This window comes from Marmota flaviventris, chromosome 19, assembly GCF_047511675.1.
Source record: "Marmota flaviventris isolate mMarFla1 chromosome 19, mMarFla1.hap1, whole genome shotgun sequence".
NCBI lineage: Eukaryota > Metazoa > Chordata > Mammalia > Rodentia > Sciuridae > Marmota > Marmota flaviventris.
The window spans coordinates 32114585-32134533 of record NC_092516.1 but is presented as its reverse complement, the minus strand read 5'-3'; the positions used below and the strand labels follow the sequence as shown (position 1 = coordinate 32134533).

The window sequence follows — 19949 nt, the reverse complement described above, 5'->3', positions numbered from 1 at the left end:
GTATCAAGAAAATGTGTTTTCATAAACTTTTCATGTCCAACTTTGTCTACTGGCTGCTGAGTCTCCACCCTTTATCTGTATGATTTGCTCACCGTCAGGATGTAATTAGGCTAGGTTTCGAATCTGGCCTCCACTGAAGTCTGTTCATTTTAAGATGGTTACATGAAAAGAAGGCTCAAAGTAGATTTTTAAAAGGAATTTCCTGGTGTTACTTTGAAGCTCTTCTAATGGCTTAGCCATATATAAAAGGAGCTTAATCAAATGAATATAGCCAGCCTCCAAGATGGCCCCAAATGATCCCCGACTCCTGGTATTTATGCCCTGTGTAGTTTCCCATTGGATTGAATAGGGCTGTCTTGTGTAAGCAACAGGGTGCTGTTGAAATGGCATATGACCTCCAAGGGTATGTCATAAAAGACATTGGGACTCCCAGCTTGCTTTAATTTGGCTTGCTTCTTAGATGGCCAGCTGCCATGATGTAAAGATGCTCAGGCAGCCCTATGGAGAGGTAAGTGACTCACCAGCCAGGTGAGTGAGCCAACTTGGAAACTGATTCCAAGTGGAAGCCTTCAGATGATATCAGCCCAGGCTGACATCTTGACTGAACCTCATGCAAAACCCTGAGCCAGAACCATCCTACTAAGCTGGCCTCAGATTCTTAACTCCAGAAAGTTTTGTGAGATACTCCATGTTGGATTTAAGCTACAACAGGAATGATGTGTTATGCAGCAATATAGACCTAACACAAATAACATATAAACACTGGTTTAATTTTGCTTTATTATTTCAGAACTAAGACTTTTCTAGAATTCTAGTTCCATCCTTGGTAGTCCCTTTCCCTAAGGACATAGCTAAATGGGACAGGAACTTCAGGGTGGCCCCACAAGATTGACCACTGATAAATTGCTGCCTCTTCCAGGATATCCTATGTTTTAATCTTTCTAAACACTGAGTAGAATTGTCTAGCACTTCTAAAATACAATTAACTAATTATTCTAAAATAAAGAACTTGTGACTTTGATCCTGTTTCAAATCTTCCACTAGTTTCCTGGCCTCACTCAGAATAAGTCAACATCTTCACAGACCCTACACGACCCAGCCCCTGCCTGCCTTCAGCCTGATCTCCTATGATTTTCCATCCATTTGTTCTGGCCACACCTCCTTCTTGCTACTCCTTTTGCCCAAGACATCCACATCTGGGCAAAGGATCTTTCAATTTTTACTCAAATGCATTCCTTCTCCTGACCACAGCCCATATGACAGCTACGTCCATTCCCGACCCTGAGCAATTAGTGACTATCCCTGATCTGATAGACTTTATCTAGAACTCCCTCCCTGGTGTGTCTGTCCCCCACCTCACTAACATATAAACTCTACCAGAACAAGGACTTGGCACTGGCATATTCTGAGTATTCCCAATGGTGCCTGGCACAAAGTCATTCATTTGAGAAAATGAAGGCAGTCATCCTTCATTGAGCTGCTTGGTTTTGTGTTGTCCACAGGACATGTGGTTAGGGAGGGTGGAGAGGAAAGAGCATCCTACTTGAGTCTGAAGCACCAAATTCAATGTTTTAAAATTAGAGACTTCTGTTTACAAACCAACCTGTTCAGGAGAGCTCACCTGGAGAATGTAAGCAATGACATCGAGAATGATGTTAACCATCCTCACGTCCGGGACGCTGAGCAGATTCAACAGTGGCCCCATGACTCCAGAGTGGACAAGCCGAAATATCTGATCCACCGTGGCCCCCGAGACGAAGTTAGCTACTGTCCACACGGCCTCTCTCTGAACTCTAAACTCTCCCTGCAGAGACAGAACATTGACCTTCTCTACTTATCCCAAAGAACCAAAATACAGCAATGCTGACTTGGTTCACTTTCTGGGTGGGATGGCGACAGTCAGGACTTTATGTGCAATTTAGTAGAATGCCCTGGCTACCTGCCTCTGGTTCTGGATCAGAATATGGCATCTAAGAAACCATGAAAAAGGAAACCGTTCCAATGGGTCCTTGGGGGTAGTTTCTCAGGTCAAGTAGACTCATTTCCATACATCAGGCTACAAGGAAACTAGAACTAACATAATCCAGGTAATCTACATAGATTAGGAATTGTGCTTGGAATTGTAGATGATAGTGGCCTTTTTCTGTGTTTTTTTTTTTTTTTTGGTACTAGGGACTGAACCCAGGGGTACTTAACCACTAAACCCCAACTCAAGCCTTTTTTATCTTGAGACAGGGTCTTTGCTGGGGCTGGCTTGTGATCCTCTTGCCTCAGCCACCTGACCCTCTGGAATCAAAGGCATGCTGCACTGCACCCAGCACTATGTTTTTATTCTTCCTGACCAAGTAAAACTTTGGACACATTCTATACTAGGTCACACAAAATTGATCTATGGGACTGAATCAGCCCAGAGGCAGAGAGAAAGACCACTGAAATATTACTCAATGAATCTCTTTTTTTAAGCAGGTGGGTGTACCAGGGACTGATCTCAGGGATACTGGACCACTGAGCCACATCCCCAGCCCTATTTTGTATTTAATTTAGAGACAGGATCTCACGGAGTTGCTTAGCACCTCACTGTGGCTGAGGCTGGCTTTGAGCTTGCAATCCTCCTGCCTCAGCCTCCCTAGCCGCTGGGATTACAGGTGTGTGTCACCCTGCCCAGCTCAATGAATCTTTTACATTTCTAAAAAGCACTTGGCCCAGAAATAGGGACCTAATTTATCATGGATCCTAGGGAGAAGGACTTGCTCTCGTTTTTCTTTTTCTTTTTGGCTGAGGCAAACTAGCCTCAGCATTGAGCAAAAACAAAAATAAATAATGTATGGTGCCAAATGAATTATATTTCAAAAGACATGGCTTTAAATATGAGTACTGCCTGATTCATAACTGGATTTTTAAAATTAAAACAGGCACAGATTCAGGTATGATGCAGAACAGGTAGTGCTCAAATGATTGGAACATGCCATGACCTAGACGGCACACCTGCCTACCTTTTCCTACTTGACATGCACCTGGGAACCCACCATCCAATGTCAGAACAGAGAGTTTGTCTTCCTCATGCAATGACTCCTGCCTCCCCACCCCTAATCAGTGCTAACCACTCCTGACTATAGATAGTTTAAATGTAGCAAAATGAAACACTGATAATAATTGTTCCAGGGAAGTAGGAATCAGGAGGTGGAAGGAAGCCTTATTATATTTCTACTTTTGTATTTCCACTTTCCATTTAGATCACCTCTTTCATCAACTTTATTTGTATACTGAAAAGCTACCTTTTTTTTTTCCAGTGTATGACATCACCATAGCCTGATAAGATTTTCCTCTTAAAACAAAGCAAAATCTCCTCCCTCTCGGCAGGCATATTCTTTGACCATGCCATTAGAGATAAGCCATTATTTACTAGCTCAAGATTTTTATGGATGTGTGAGCTGTGGGGTAACCTTTTCATGGAACAATGTTTAGTCTTCCAGATATTCGATAGGCTCTTCACAATGGAAGTCCCCTTCCTTTTTCTAGACAGATTCATAGCTTTGTTGTGATCTCAATTTCCTTTTTAGCCTGCATCTACATCCCTGAAAGAATCAGGGCCATAGGAAATACTCTCTTGCTGTGGACTTTGAATGTGCCACTTACGTCCTTTAGTATGTCCACCAATGGCAGCAGCATGTTGAAAGCAATCAGCTGCTGGATGTGCTGGTGAGGCCCAGCGGCCACATTGCTCAGGGTCCAGGCTGCTTCCTTCTGGATGGAGATACTAGAGTGCTTCAGGAGTGGGGCCAGCACAGTTAGCAAGCCGGCATTGATGGCCAGCTGGGTCTGGTGATCTGTTCCCGTGACAACATTCCCCATCGTGCGGAGAGAGGGGATCTGGAAGAAAAAAGTTAGAAGTCTAACCGGTATTGCAAATCTATCACAGTAGAAAGTGACAGTCACACCCGGTTCTGTGCCCTCCCAAACATCAGTCATGCTATGGAGTGAGCTCTCTGAAAGCTCATGAACCAGAATTAAATCCACAATTCTTATTAATTCCATACATCCATGGCTGTTCTTACATAGTTTCAAGGTACTGGCCAGTTTCCTGAAAGTTCTGGCTTAAGTAGGATAGAGGTCAAGGGATACCTTTATCAGGAAATGCTGTGGCTCCTTCCACTTTCAACTGGGGAAAGCACTAAACTGATTATAGCATTGATCATGTCATAACTTCCACTGCATTTGTATTTGGCCCTATTGTCAAGCTTCTGTTATATATTTAAGTGGAACAAATGAGATTATGGTGGCATTTCTTGGTGTACTCATGCACCCGCTTCATGATAATTGTAAAGGTCAATGATTGGACTCAAGGCAGCAACTCTCCTAGAGAGACTGACTGAACTTCTCTGGAATTCTCTGCACTGTAGTGGCAGTCCCCAGGAAAGCCCATCCGGAGTTCTAGAGTTTTCCTAGCCTATTAGGCTACATATCTGTTACTCATGTGAGAGGCCAAAGCAGGACTGTTGGCCAATCACAGCCTTGCCAGGACAGCTCCAGTTGAGTCCCAGAACTTTTATAAGAAGTGCTTCTTTTCTTATTCTCTTTACTCTGTGTCCCCAGCTCTATTCCCAAACCAATCTTAACATCTGAGAAACACTACCACGCTCAGAACATGATCACTAAGGCTGCACAATCTATAATATTAGGTATAAAAATCAAGAGGGGCAGAGTAGAGGTGAGCAACCACTATGATTTTTAGATCAAAATAGACCCAAATCTTTGGTTAGAGGATGGCAAAGACCAGGGAAATGCAGATGACATTCTTTGTTCCAAGCAAAGGATTAGAGCTGACTGTGGAGAGACCAGGGATGGGGGAACAGAACCTTGCAAAATGAATCTGGCTCTCAAATTCTAATCCCAAGACCCTTACAGAGACGGGTGGGACCCAGAAAGACGTTTACCAAGATACTGAGTTCCGATCTGGTCATGAGGTCCACCAGCCTGGGCAGGACCCCTGTGTGGACCACTTGCCCGATGCGCTCATTGCAGCCATCAGTGAGGTAGGACAGAGCCCAGCAGGTGTCTGAGAGAACCTCATTGTCCTGATGCTGCAGCAGTTGGGAGAGGATAGGCAGCATTTGCTTCACCGCTTCACTGCAAGGATATGGGTTCTTGTTCCGGCACAGGTTGGACAAGGTCCATGCGATATTCCGCAGAAATGTGATCTATAACGAGGAGAGCGTCCAGCATCAGGTGCAAAGGAGAGAAAATGCAAATCACAGTGTGCCCTTCCCATCTTTGATCAATATTATTGATCAGCATGAACCAAAGCTTTTGAGCTTCAAATAGAAACTTGTTCTAGGCAGTGGTGTATATTGGAGACAAAAAGAACCAGCTTTTTATTTCATATTTGAATGTTAGATGGAGGTTTCTTGTTTTAAAAAAAAAGTTGTAGTATTCTTTACCCACTCTAGGGGCAATGGATGATCTAATTTGTTTTTCATTGGTTAAAAAAAAAAAAATCAAACATAAATCACTTGGTCTTTTTGCCAGTCTAAAGCTCTACTGGCCTGTCAATCATATTTCTGATCTTTTATTTGAAATCAGTCTTCCCTACCCTACCTCTGAGTCCTATCACTTTCTGCTTTTAAAAATCCAGCCTCTATCATCATCTGTCTTTGATGAATTGCTCCCTCCGGGGTAGAAACATGTGCCGGGGCCTTCAACACCCTGCTCCTCAATCCTGCCGTTGGCTCTTCTCCAGCCCCTGACCCACAGTATGAGGAGGGCTGGGACCAAGTCCTGGGGGTTCCAACATTTAGGAGTCAGGCAGAGCCCAGCAAGAGAATGGGGAAGAAATAGCTCACTTGACAATAGAAAACCAGGTTGTGTCACAGTGCCAAGAACAACTTTTTTAAAAGGAAATGGCTGGCAAACTGTAAAGAGCCGCCTAGTAAACCATTTTTAGCCTTGCAGGACATATGTCTCTAACTGTGACAACTCAAAACTGCCCTTATCTTACAACCATGGCCACAGAAGATATGGAAACCAACAGCATGGGACTGTAAAATTCTACAAAACAAGCACCAGCCAGGTTCAGTTTGGTAACTGGTGTTGCCTAGCTGGACCCCCAACTGGATGTCCCATATGCGTATGATCATCTAGAATGGCACAACCATGAACCTGCCTTTGCTGTCACGGTCCCCTCTGACTAACCTCTGCTGTATGTCTATAATGAAAGTTCTGATTCCTTTTTCTCTCCTTCTTCCTTTCTCTAGGAGGACAGTCATCCAAACAACCTATCCAGAAGCCGGGAGCACCCCTGCTTCCCTCCGTCTTCCATGTCCAGTGTCACTGCAACCCTGTCCATCTGCCTCACCAGCTTCCTCTGCTACAATCCCACCCCAGGCAGCCAGGAGGGTCTTTCTGAAAGATCAGACCACCTTCCTTCTTGCTTTGACATCCTCATCCTGGTGGCTTCCCTTTGCCACCAGGATGACAGTCCAATTCCTTTGCCCTACCCACCATCTTACATTTCTCTCTCCTTGAAAACTCCCTAGGTCATGGCCACCTTTTTCCAAGTTCAAATACATCCTGTGTTCTCCCGCCTTGAGGGTTTTGTACTTGTTCCCTTTGCTTCTTTGCATTTTTGTTGGAGGCAAGTTGAGAACCCAATTCCCAAATCCAGGAGTTTTCTGTTGTTACCATGTTGATCAACTTTGACTCTGAGCTAAAACCTAGACCCTATCACCCATGTACAGAACTGGAGCATCATCACATCTTTTGGTGGTCCTTTTGTGGGACCTCTTAGTCATCAATGTTTTCAGGATGATGAGCTTTGAAAAAATTTTAATGGACCTCTGTTAATACCCCCAAAAGAAAGATCATTGCTACTGGTCCCTAAGGACAACTTTGGGTCAGTCTTTTACCAAAATGATCCTCTGTCCTAGACCCCTACTATCATAAAGGACTAGGGAGCAGCCACATGATATGGCATTACTTAGGAACTACTTCCCCAATTTCCCAACCCTGGGAATCGGTCACCTAGCTAGGTCTTCTCCTTTGAAGACACTCACTGGTATGGCTGACGAAACCAGGGCTAACAGATGTGGAATGGCATTGCTCGCAATCACGACATCTCTGAATTCTGAGCCATCACCTACAAATAGATCAGAAGATGACATTCAAAGAGAGAACAAAGTGGGTGATATGCTTTTAAAAAGTTTATGCAAAGACGAGACACAAAAACACATTCTTGGGGGTTTGGCAAGTAGGTAGTATAGTCATGGACTAGATCTGAGGTCACCAAGGTATCCGCTGGGTGGACATTCGTGATATGACAAGCAGGCACCACACAGTACCGCTTGCTAAAAGAGGAGGCTGTGGACACAAAGGAGAGAGCCAACCTGGTCCAGGCGGCACACTGTAAGTGCTGGCAGCCTTTCATAGTGCTATTCTCAGGAAGATTGAAGCTAATGCAGACCCAAAAGATACAGGTACCGGGGGAAGAAACTTACAAATGCAATTCAGAACAAAATCTGGGAATCGATAGAGGCTGGCCATCAGCCATCTGCATCTCTGAGTAGTGTCCCTAGGAGTCTTACCATTGAGGCAAGGCAAAAGTCACATTATATCACCCAGGCTGGCCTATACTTGACAAGACCCAGAAAAATGAGAAACACATCTGAAATAGATGCATCATTTCTGCAAGCATTTGTTAAAGCAGTTACTTTATATTCTGTTTGCTAATTCCAATATCTGAAGTCCTTGGAGATCTAATCATACTTGTGTTTCTGCTGACTCCGTCATGGTGGGTTGCTCCTTCTCCAAACTTGAAATTGCTAATATTTGGCTGATCTTAATTTGTCAAAATCCTGAGGCACCCAATTGAGGTCCCCCCATAACCAGAGAGCATGTCAATTTACTTCAGCCAGAAATCTGGGGGCTTCCAGCCCTACAGCACTAACTCTCTACCCTGTGCTTTCTCAGACATGCAACCATAGTCACAGGTCCCCAATCTACACAGTTTTAGGACTGCATTTTTTGGGAAGAGGTTTTACCCCAAGCTAAGGAGACTTTTTCTACCTTAGTGCTTTCACTGGAGGAAGAGTTCTTTCAAGGTCCTGGATCATGCAAGCATCCAACAGAAACCCCAGGACTGCATGGGCCAAAGACTCGGCTTTAGTTCCTGAAGCTATTAAGATTTGAGGCTGGGCTGGGGTTATGGCTCAGTGGTACAGTGTTTGCCTGGCATGGGTGAGCAATTCCCAGTCCTGCATATAAATAAATTAATTAAATAAAGGTCCATCAACCACTATTAAAAAAAAAAAAAGTAAGATTTGAAGCTGTGTGATCCTGGTATTGGCAAAGGTCCTGGCAGCCTGTCACATTAGCATGCACTTCGTCATCTAGTTTCAGTGTCAATGTTTGGTCTCTGAACTTGGTTCTGAACTTTGAAAGAGCATATGGTACCTTTCCCAGAACTTTTAGGTTTTCATACTGGGAAGGATTCCAGAACATGGAGAGCACCGTACTACCCAAAGAGCTCACGTCCCACACCACGTGTCTTAGCCCACTAAGAACAGAGCCTCACCGGCAATATTCCCGAGCGCCCACACAGCTTGCTCACACACGGTCATATGGGGAGAAGACAGGAGCTCAATCAAGGGCAGGACGGCACCCCCTTCCACCACGGCTCGGGTCTGATCCGAAGTCCCAGAAGCAATGTTGGTGAGAGCCCAGGCTGCCTCAAACTGCAGGAAGGGATGGAGTGACCACTTCAGGAACTCCACCAGCCTCGGGATGAGTCCTGCTGCAACAAATGATTTCAGGGGAGGGTTCCGTTCCCGGGACAGCATTTTCCTATGAAAGGAAAGAGAGGGGAGTACAGGGAGGGAGACCTTCAGGACCTCCTTCTCGATGTTCTTGGCATTTCTAACATCACAGAAAACAAACAGCAGGACCCCACAGCCACTTAACTCAGCCTATAGCACTGTGCAGCCACCAGGCAATATTCTCTTTGCATATTATCTGTGAGCTAAAGGTCCTGTAGATGCTACAGTAAATTAAGCAATTCATCTCTGATAACATATTGCATCTTTTCTGTTGCCCTCTAAACAGTACAGCATAGAACCTTAGTCTTGCTTTTAGAAGGACTAGCCTTCTCCTGTGTTTTATGAGCATTTTCTCAAAGCCAAGAATCCAAAGGGGTCATTAGAGCTCATTTCAGGCTATAAACCTGCAAATAGCAAAAATCTGCTTGGTGATACCTGGCTGCCTGTGTGGCCTGGAAACATACAACTGGATCAGAACTATTCACACCTTTGATTATTTCATCCAGAGTGAGGTCGACCTGCAAAAGAGAGACACAGTCAGGCCAGAGTCTTTGCCAAAAGAGAATAAATATCACCTAGTCTACTCATCTATCCTGGTTTCAACAGGATGCCCCTTTGTGCATGCAGGTCTATAGTAGGGAAGGGGGTAAAACTTTTTTGGTGCATAGGTTATAAGTCATAGTGGTTACTCTCTATGCTTAAGGGAGGAATAATTCACTTGGATCTTCCGAACCCTTTTACTCTGTGCATTAAGAACATAATAGTGGATATCAGAAAAACAAATAGCAAGTGAGGACCTTCAAATTAACCCTCTTCTGTAAAGGCAATGAGAAAACTGACAATCTCAAAGCAAGTAGAAAAAAAGGAAATAATAAAGACTAAAAACAGAGATTGAGAAAATAGAGAAAAGTCAATGAAAGTCAAAGTTGGTTCTTGAAAAGATCAACAAAACTACATTTAGCTAGACTTACCAAGAGAGAAAAGAGAACCAAGTCATTGAAAATCAGAAATTAAAGTGAGGGAATTACTCCTGAACTTATAGAAATTAACAAAAGAGAAATAGGAGCAATGACAACAAATTAAATAGTTTAGATGAAGTAGACAGATTCCTAAAAATGCATAACCACCCAAAGTGATAAGAAATAGAAAATCTGAATAGAGCTATAACAACTAAAAATATTGAATTAGGAACTATAAAACATCCCTCAAAGAGACGTCTAGGCCTATATGACTTAATGGTGAATTTCCCAAACATCAGAAATAACACAATCTGGCCAGGCACGGTGGCACATGCCTATAATCCCAGTGGCTTGGGAGGCTGAGGCAGGAGGATCATGAGTTCAAAGCCAGCCTCAGCAAAAGTGAGGAGCTAAGCAACTCAGTGAGACCCTGTCTCTAAATAAAATACAAAATAGGGCTGGAGATGTGGCTCAGTGGTTGGATGCTCCTGAGTTCAATCCCCATACCCTCCTCCCCCCAAAAAAGAAATAATACAAACTTTTACAAATTCTTCCCCTGCCCCCCACCCCCCCCCCCAAAAAAAAAAGAAAGAAAAATAGAAGAATGGGAAATTTCTAAGTCATTATTTGAGGCCAGCATTACCTTGGTAACTGCATTAGTACATTTTCTGTGGCTACAACAAAATACCTGAGGCTGGGTAACTTACAAAGTAAAGAAGTTTATTTGCCATATGCTTCTGGTGGCTAGAAGGTCAACATCCCATGGTATTGGTATCCCAGTCAGGGCCCCTTGACTGCATCACAACATGACACAGTAATGGAAAGAGAACAAATGGCATGCAAAAAGGTCAAGCTCATGTACTAGCTTTACTTTATAACTATCTACTGTTGTGAGAACCATGATCTTGCAAAAACTACATTAATCCCTTCAGAGGGTGAGGCCCCCAGTGACCTAATTACTTTGCATGAGGCGCTAGCTCTGAATCATTCTACCACCTCAACACTACCACACAGGAAAGAACAAGTTTCCAGTTCATAAACCTTTGAGAGTGGGAAACACTCTCAAATCATATTTAAACCCTAACAATACCAAAACAACCAAAGCCATGATGAGAAAAGAAAGAGACATACCAATATCCCGTATCACTACAGATGCAAAAAAATCCTCAACAATTGTGTGCATTTATTCCCAAATGCCACTACTACATGGCATTCAGATCTTTGGAATTAATATTGAAATGTTTTGAAAATGAACAAAAACTTTTACAGCTACTGAGTTTCCTATAAGGTAGTAGTAGTTGGTAAACTGCACTGTGTTCGTGATAATGTGAAATAGAAGACCAACTGCTGGTTTTTCATATGCTGTCTTGAAGTGCAGAATTCTACTAAACATGTCACTGTTTAATGCATCTGGTATATTTCTGAAGAGGCTTTCAGGGAAGCCTGGGCAGACCTGCCCAGTTTATAAGTTGATGGTAACATAGTACATAAATCCAAGGAAATAAGATCTGTAAGAATCTAGGATCAGCTTAGGCTTACATGATGGGTACTAGGTTAGGAAAAGAAAATTTCCAATCATTCAGTCATAGTCTGTTTAAGCAGACTTACATGTAAACCAGGATCACCTCTATACAAGTTTATTATAGGTTGCTTTAATACCTTATATGAAATAAGAGAAAAATATATGGTTGTGTGTACCCTCTTGTTTTATGCAAGCCAGTTTTTACCTTGTGAGTGTGTTTCTTTGTGCTGGCTCAGTATTGTGTATTGAGAAAGGAAGTGATTTTTTGCATCCATGATATTACAGAGTTCCTCAAAGTCCACCCTCGTGATAGTCTGGGGACATAAGACAGCCAGATATCTTGTGGGCAGCCTCTGAATCAGTATTTTGGAACCACGAGGGTTTCACTTTCTTTTCCAGACCCTAGGATGCTAAACCATTTAAGAAAATAATTTATTCCAAGCAGCTAAAGCATGTGTTAGTTTAAAGGTGTCTGCTTATTTGGTTGAGCAACTTAACTGGTAAAATGTTATTCTAAAAAAAGGAAATATAAAATGGACAACCATGTAAATACCTATGGTCTGCAGAAACTGCTTCTCTAGCAATAATACCAAAGTAAGTAATGGAATTTTTTTTTAAAGCAGGTCTGCAGTAAAAGATAGTATTGTCTTTTTTAGTCCTCCTGCTCTCAACTCTCATCATTTGTTAATATTTTGCCTTTAAATATGTGAGTCTTAGTGTAAATAACCCCAAATGATAACTATTTCTAGAATAGCAAATGTATTAAATTCTTGCAACTTAGGGAATTTACCTATAGTTGTTAACATTAATTGCAAGAAATGGCTCTATACTACTTGAGAAGTAAACACATTTTATGTATTTATTTTTTTAAATTTATTTTTTAGTTTTAGGTGGACACAATATCTTTTTATTTTTTTATTTTTATGTGGTGCTGAGGATCGAACCCAGTGCCCCGAGCATGCCAGGCAAGTGTGCTACCACTTGAGCCACATCTCCAGCCCAAGAAGTAAACACATTTTAAAAAATGGAGTTTTGATATAGAGTAGAACCAAAACACTCAGTAACATTCATACACAAAATTGAGTGAATAAAGTTGCAGATCAACTTAAAAATCAATTTGTAAGCAAAGTGACTTTTGGGAGTAGTGATTGTTTTATATTTCAATAGTATCAAGTTTAGAAATTAGTTGTAAGACACTGCCTTTCTATGTTATATTTTCCCCAGGGATTGAACTCAGGGACATTTAACCACTGAGCCACATCCCTAGTCCTATTTTGTATTTTATTTGGAGACAGTGTCTCACTGAGTTGCTTAGCACCTTGCTGTTGCTGAGGCTGGCTTTGAACTCACGATCCTTCTGCCTCGGCCTCTGGAGCTGCTGGAATTACAGGCTTGTGTCACCGCACTATGCTCCCATGTATTTTTAAATAACTGGTAATCTACACTTGAATAAAAAATATTCCTTGGTATAAAAAGTCCTCAACAAAATACTAGAAAACCAAATGTATCAACATATGAAACATTCATCATGAGATTTAACCCAGGAATGCAAATGATTCGACATATAAAAACCAATGTAGGCCAGGCACGGTGGCACATGCCTGTAATTCCAGCAGCTTGGGAGGCTGAGGTAGGAGGATCATAAGTTCGAAGCCAGCCTCAGCATCAGAGAGGTGCTAAGCATCTCATTGAGACCCTGTCTCTAAATAAAATACACAATAAGGCTGCAGATGTGGCTCAGTGGTTGAATGCCCCCAAATTCAATCCCCAGCACCAAAAAAAAAAAAAAAAAAAAAAAAAAACCCAAAAACAATGTAATACCCTCTATTAGAATAAAAGGGGAAACACAAATCTTTTCAATAAAAAGCATTGGACAAAATGCAGTACCCTTCCATGATAAAAACATTCAACAAACTAGGAATTTCCTTATACTGATAATAGCACCTATAAAAAATCACACAACTTAGAATCATACTTAATGGTGAAAGCCTGAAAATTTCTCCCCCTATAATCAGGACTAAGACAGGATATCTGTTCTGCTCCTTGTACTCAACATAGTATTAGACGTTCTAGATAGCTATTTAGGCAAGAAAAAGAAATAAGGTACATCTAGATAAGAAAGGAAGATATAAAACTATTTCTACTTGCAAATGACTTGATCTTAGATACAGAAAATCCTAAGTAATTTGCAACAAGAAAAATCCTAAACTAATAAACAAGTTCAGTTTCATCGCAGGATCAATAAATAGAAATCAATTTATTTTGGGGCTGGGGATATAGATCAGTTGGTAGAATGCTTGCCTTGCATGCACAAGGCCGTAGGTTCTAAGCCTAGCACCAAAAAAAAAAAAAAAAAAAAAAAAAAATCAATTATATTTCTACATAGACAATAGCAATGAATAATCCAAAAATAAAAATAAAACAATTTACAATAGAATAAAATATTTAGGAATAAAAGGTACAAGACTCATATGCTGAAAACTATAAAAAAAATTAAACAGCATATAAATAAATGGAAAGACTTGACATTGTTAAGATGGCAATTTTCCTCAAATTGTTTTATAGATCCAATGCAATTACCATCAAAATCTTAATTGTCTTTATTGAAGACATTGACTAACTGATTCTAAAACTCATAGGGAAATATAAAGGACACAAAATAGTCAAAATAATCTTGTAAAAGAAAGCTCACGGTTCCCATTTTCAAAACTTACTACAAAGCTGCAGCAATCCAGTCTCTGTTGTACTGACATAAAGATAACCATATTAGGTTTTTGACAAGGGTGCTGAAATATTCAACGGGTAGAGAATAGTCTTTTCAAGAAAAAAGGCACTGGGACAGCTGGATACCACACACAAAAGAAAGAAGCTGAACCTTTAGTCGTATGGTTTACAAACATTAATTTGAAATGGATCAAAGATTTAAACATAAGAGCTAAAACTAGAAAACTTTAGAAGAAAAAAACCATAGGCAAAAAAAAAAAAAACCCTATGTGATTAGATAATGGGTCTAGTACCCAAATTAGAGAAAGAACTCCAACTCAATAAAAAATATAAATTACTTGACCTTAAAAAAAAAATGGCTGTAGGATTTGAATAGACATTTTTCTAAAGAAAAACACAGCCAACAATCATAGGTAAAGATGCTCATTACCATTAGTCAATAGGAAAACATATCAAAATTACAAGATATCCCTTTGCACCCACTAGAGAGTTATTTAAAAAAAAAAAAAAAAACCCAAATATTATTAAGAATGTGAAAACGTACAACTGTGTGGCCACTTTGGGAAATAGTTCAGCATATTACTTTCCTATTACTGCTGCAAAAATTATCACAGCCCCAATGGCTTAGAGGGAACTTGGTCTCTTACTGTTCAGAAGGTCATTTTCACTGGGCTAAAAGTTCAGATATCAGAAAGGCTGATTCCTCCTGGAGGCTCTCAGGGAGAATCCATTTCCCTGCCTTTTTCAACCTGTAGTGGGCTCACTTGATTCCTTGCCTGCAGCCTCTCCCTCCATCTTTTTTTTTTTTAAAATATAAATAAAATAAAGGTATTGTACCTACTTTTATGTGGCACTAAGGATAGAACCCAGTGCCTCACACATGCTAGGCAAGCACTCCCCCACTCAGCTACAACCCAGCCTGTCTCCCTCCATCTTCAAAGCACATCTCCTCTCTTTCTCTGACTTCTCCTTTGTCCTTATAAGAACCATGTGATTATGGTAGGCCCACCCAGATAGTCCAGGAAAATCTCATTAAGATCCTTAACTTAAATTGCAAAGTCCCTTTTGTTTTAAGGTAACATTCACAGGTTCTAGGGTTTAGAAGACAAGAGATTAGGGGACCATTATTCAGCCTACCACAAAGAGTTAAGCGTAGAATTAGCATATAACCCAGCAATGCTTCTCCTCAGTATGCTCCCAAAGGAACTGAAAACACTTGCCCAAGCAAAAACGTGTGCACACATGTTAATGGCAGCATTAATCTTAACAGGCCAAAAAGTGGAAACAACCCAAATGTCCACCATTAATGAATGGATGAACAAAATGTGCTCTCTCCATACGATGGAATAGTGTTCAGTCAGAAAGAAATGAACCAGATATGTGCTACAACATGGAGGAACCTTGAAAACTATGCCGAGTGGAAGAAGCTAAGCACCCAAGGTCACATACTGAAGGACTCCATTCATATGAAAGTCCAGAAGGTAAACTCACGGAGACAGAGAGTGGTCTTGTATTTGCCAGGGGCTGTGAAGAATGATATATAGGAACTGATTGCTTAATGGGCATGGGGTTTATTTTTCAGGGGGAGTAGAGGGGAATGAACCCAGGGATGCTTTACCACTGGGCTACATCCCCAGTCCTTTTTATTTTGAGACAGGATCTAAGTTGTTGAGGTTGCCCTTGAACTTGAAGTTCTCCTGCCTTGGCCTCCCAGGTGGTAGGGATTACAGGTATGTACCACCACACCTGGTTGGGCATGGGGTTTCTATTTGAGGTGATAAATGTTTTAGTGCTGATGGTTGTGTAACCTTGTGAACACTGGAAGTCACTTATTTTACACTTTAAAGGGGTGAATTTGGGGATATGTAAATTAGATCAGAATTTTTTTAAAAAAAATAAATATGCGAATATAGGATAAATAGGGAAACAATTTTTTTTTTCATTGTTTCACACCTTCCTCAGTTGGGAAGAACCCCAAGGACTACTCTAGACTAATGAAGTTAACTGGATATGTATGGTTCTTGTCCCTATGGCAATTCAGAGAGTGATCATATCCATTACCATGGATGAAAGCGGACGCGTTACTGAATCCACTTGACAAAATTGAAACAATCTCTGCCCTCAAAGAGCCCTAAGCAGCTGGAATCCCAGACACTGGGGAGACTGAGGCAGGAGGATTGCATGTTCAAGGACAGCCTCAGCAATTTAGCAAGGCCTTAAGCAACTTGGTAAGGCTCCGTCTCAAAATAAAAAATAAAAGGGGTTAAGGATGTGACTGGGTGGTTAAGTACCCCTGGGTTCCCTGGTACCAAAAAAAAAACAACAGGTGGGACTGTAACTCAGTGGTAGGATACCCTGGGTTCACTCTCAATATGTATGTATGAATGTATGAATAAATAAAAACACATACAATGTTATCAAAATTCAAAATTCACAAAATAGGGCTGGCCTTAAAGTCAACCCAGGATTTATATACAGTGGAGTTGGGGAGGATGAAGGCTGAAAGATAGTGTTCAAGTCTTGGGAAAGATGTCATGTCCAGGGACTAGATGCCTCTACTTAGAAGTAACCTCCATGAACCCTCATTTCCTAATCCACCAGACTTAGTGCAGCAAGTGAGTTTCCAGTTTGCAGTGGCAATTACTCCCATCAGACATGGATCCCACAGACTCACCACCATACGTAAAGACCCTTAGCATTCTGAGGAAGGCACTTTGGCTGGAACCATGATTTCTTCACTCCTTCCTTGAAAGGCCCTAAATCAGTCTAGAAGCCCTGAATCTATTCAACACGCCCAGGCCAGAGAAACTTGCTTCAGGATGTATTTTGCACACGTCTGCTCTCAATGCCACATTCTGACGTACCCTTTTGGCTATTTTTTCAGAAGCAGGATCAGCAGACACATGATTGATATTCCTTCTCTTTAAGACCTGCTCATCTTTCCTGGCCTTCCGAAGCTCCACGCTGACAATGATCCTCTGTTGTCGCCTCATCTAGGGAGGATAAGAAACAGTTGCAACAATCAGAGTCAGAGAGCACAGGATGCTTTGTCGTTTAGCCTTTGGAGCAGGTGGCAAGGCCTATGAGTTCATTTTTTACAGTTGCAATAGCCTGGAAGAATCAAGGTCACAGAACCAGTAAATCATCTCAGCCCTCCTCTGCTTTCTCCCAACCTTGTACCTCTAGGAAAAAAAATTCAATCTTCTGCCCCAAATTATAGGAAGGTCATGTTCATCCTTGACAGGCAGAATTCTCAGCCATAAAGACAAGAGCAGAGCAATCCACTACCCAAGTCTGAGCATATCCTCATGAATGTTGATTAGTTTGGAAGACTATAAAGTCCTGATGGGCCTAGACCTTCCAGTAGTGGCCAGATTAGTGGGGCTGGGGACTCTGGTGGGCCACCCAGAACTAGATGCACCATCTCAGAGGTTTTACTTAAAGACATTGAAGGAAATTTAAAAAGAATTTTTAATTAGATTGGATAGAGAGAAATAATGGGGGAGGAGTAGGGGGGTTAGGAAGGGCAGCAGAATAGACATTATGATTGATGTATGTATATAGGTGATTATGACTAGTGTGACTCAATTGCAATCTGCACAATTAGAAAAATGAGAAATTATACCCCAATGATACAAATGTATGAATTGCCAAGATCATTGTAATGTCATGTGTAGATAATAATAATAAAAAAGAATTTTTAAAGGCTTTTTTCCTTAAATACGTCAACAATACACAGAAGTATTATGAATCCTGGAGAATGACCTAAACTTTCTGGATAAATGAGTTTATTTTATCTATGTGGTGCCGAGGATTGAACACAGTGCCTCATGCATGCTAGGCAAGCGCTCTGCCACTGAGCCACAGCCACAGCCCTGGATAAATGAGTTTAAAGACTAAAATAGTGGTCTGAGGTTGTGGCTCAGCAGTAGAACGCTCGCCTCGCATGTGTGGGATCCTGGGTTCAATCCTCAGCACCATATAAAAATAAATAAGTGAAATAAAGGCATTGTGTCCAACTAAAAAATAAATATTAAAAAAGGACTAAAATAGTAATTACAATCATTTATTGCCTAATGATGGGAATGCATTGAGAAACGGGTTGTCAAGACAATTCTGTCATTGTATAAACACCACAGAATGTACTCACACCAACTAAGATAGCTATGTCATCACCAAGCAATGCAAGCTCACAGCACCACCATCATCTATGAGGTTGCTAGGTGGTACAAGAATGCAGAAATTAGTTAAGATGTATTAGAGACTTCCGGTTCCTTAAACAAATCATTTAATTCTTGCTTGAAAACAAGGTCATTAGCTGTTAAAAGGCAAAGCAGCACACCTTTGAGGCCCTTGGAACCAATGGTACCGTGGTCCTGTCACCAAATGGGACCTGCTTGTAAACAGAGGGTTTTGTACCTTTGTCTTCTCTCTTCTCAGCTGCTGGCCTTTCCTACTGCTCCCCACAGAGAGGGTTCAGTTCCTTTGTTCTATCTGGTTTCCTTTAATCTGCAATGGTCCTAGAAGCCAGAGAGCCACGCTCGCTGGAACAGTTTACCCTAACCGTGATTTGGTCCTGGGCATGTCATAACCAGGCTTCCACAACCAAGTGCTTCCTTCATCTTAAGCTGCCTTTCAGATTCCCAGTCTTATATGAGATGTCAGTCATGCTACACAGTAAGAAATATAGGAGTAGGAAAGTCATGAGACCAGAAAAGCTGAATGAGAATCCACACACGCAGACCCCTGCCCACAACCTAATGTCCACCCTGGAAACAAGCCCAATAAACTGGACTTTTCTGAAAGCATGCTACTGCCTTCATGCCAACATTTGAGTTCCTTGGTAGACCTCCTGCTGCCACAGCCTGGCATCTATAGACCTGGCCCTTCAGAGGACTGAGCAGCCCTGTTTTCTAGATGAAGAAACTAGAACTCTGAAGTCACATAATTTAAAGGTCATATGGAAACCTTGTTTCCAAAAAACAAACAAAACAAACCCAAAGTTGTCTGGCTCCTAAATCCATATACTTTTGTCCTCTCTACCTTTAATATTTTATTTTGAAATTTTTAAACATGCAAAAAAAATTGAAAGAATCATTCAGTGAACATCTGGACCCCTAAACAAGTATTTTGCTAGAACTGCCTTCTCTCCCCGCCTCTCCACCTGGTTCTTGATGCCTTTCAACCATGCGATTTTCACTCCACTGGTCCCTGACAGACTGAAGCAGTTGCTTCATACTCACAGATGCATCTTTGCCTCGATACTTAAATTTTCTCAGCCTCTCTTCTGGAACATCTGAGGTAGACATATTGACTGGGAGGAGGAAACCACCTGCAGGGAGGGAAATTACAAGATGTTCAGTGTCCCGTGTGGGGGTTATTGTGTTAAAGTCACCAAGTGTTCTGCTCTCCAAAGGATCAAGAGGATCAGAGAGCAGACTCCAAAAGTCGGCTTCCATAGAGTCATTGTGCCAACTCAAAAGGCCACGAGAACTGAGGTGACCATCCCTGAAAGGAAGCCATTCAAAGGCAGGTTGGGGGGCTGGGGCCATAGCTCAGTGGCAGAGTGCTTGCCTAGCATGCATGAGGCACTGGGTTCGATCCTCAGCACTGCATAAGAACAAACAAAATAAAGGCATTCTGTCCAACTACCAAAAAAAAAAAAAAAAAAAGGCAGGTTGGTTTGAACTTGGCCATTGATTCAAGGAGTTCTAAGCAATTGGACCCAATAGGAAGATGCCCTCTCCTCGCTCACCCCACCCACCAGCACAGAGTCAGGATCCACTCCAGCATGACACGAAGACTTTGGTCAACTTCCTCTGCTTGGTTTAGGCTACCATCATGGTTCACCCACATTCTACCACTGCCACTTCCCTGCTTCTACCAATTCCTTTTTCCAGTCTCTTCGTACAGCAGACACGGGATCTTTTCAAGAAA

General features: G+C 41.7%; 1 protein-coding gene across 1 annotated transcript in view; it reads right to left on the bottom strand.

Annotated features, from left to right (window-relative positions):
* The window catches only part of Kpna7 (karyopherin subunit alpha 7), a 52589-nt gene extending 33268 nt beyond the window's left edge, over positions 1-19321 (bottom strand). Inside the window, exons 1-8 of the mRNA XM_027953263.2 lie at positions 19256-19321; positions 16877-17005; positions 9243-9325; positions 8567-8835; positions 7050-7132; positions 4935-5198; positions 3637-3870; positions 1622-1804 (exon numbers count right to left, since the gene is read on the bottom strand). Of these exons, the coding sequence (XP_027809064.2) occupies positions 1622-1804; positions 3637-3870; positions 4935-5198; positions 7050-7132; positions 8567-8835; positions 9243-9325; positions 16877-17005; positions 19256-19321 (1311 nt within the window). The remainder of the gene's footprint in view (positions 1-1621; positions 1805-3636; positions 3871-4934; positions 5199-7049; positions 7133-8566; positions 8836-9242; positions 9326-16876; positions 17006-19255) is intronic.
* Positions 19322-19949: the final 628 nt, after the last annotated feature.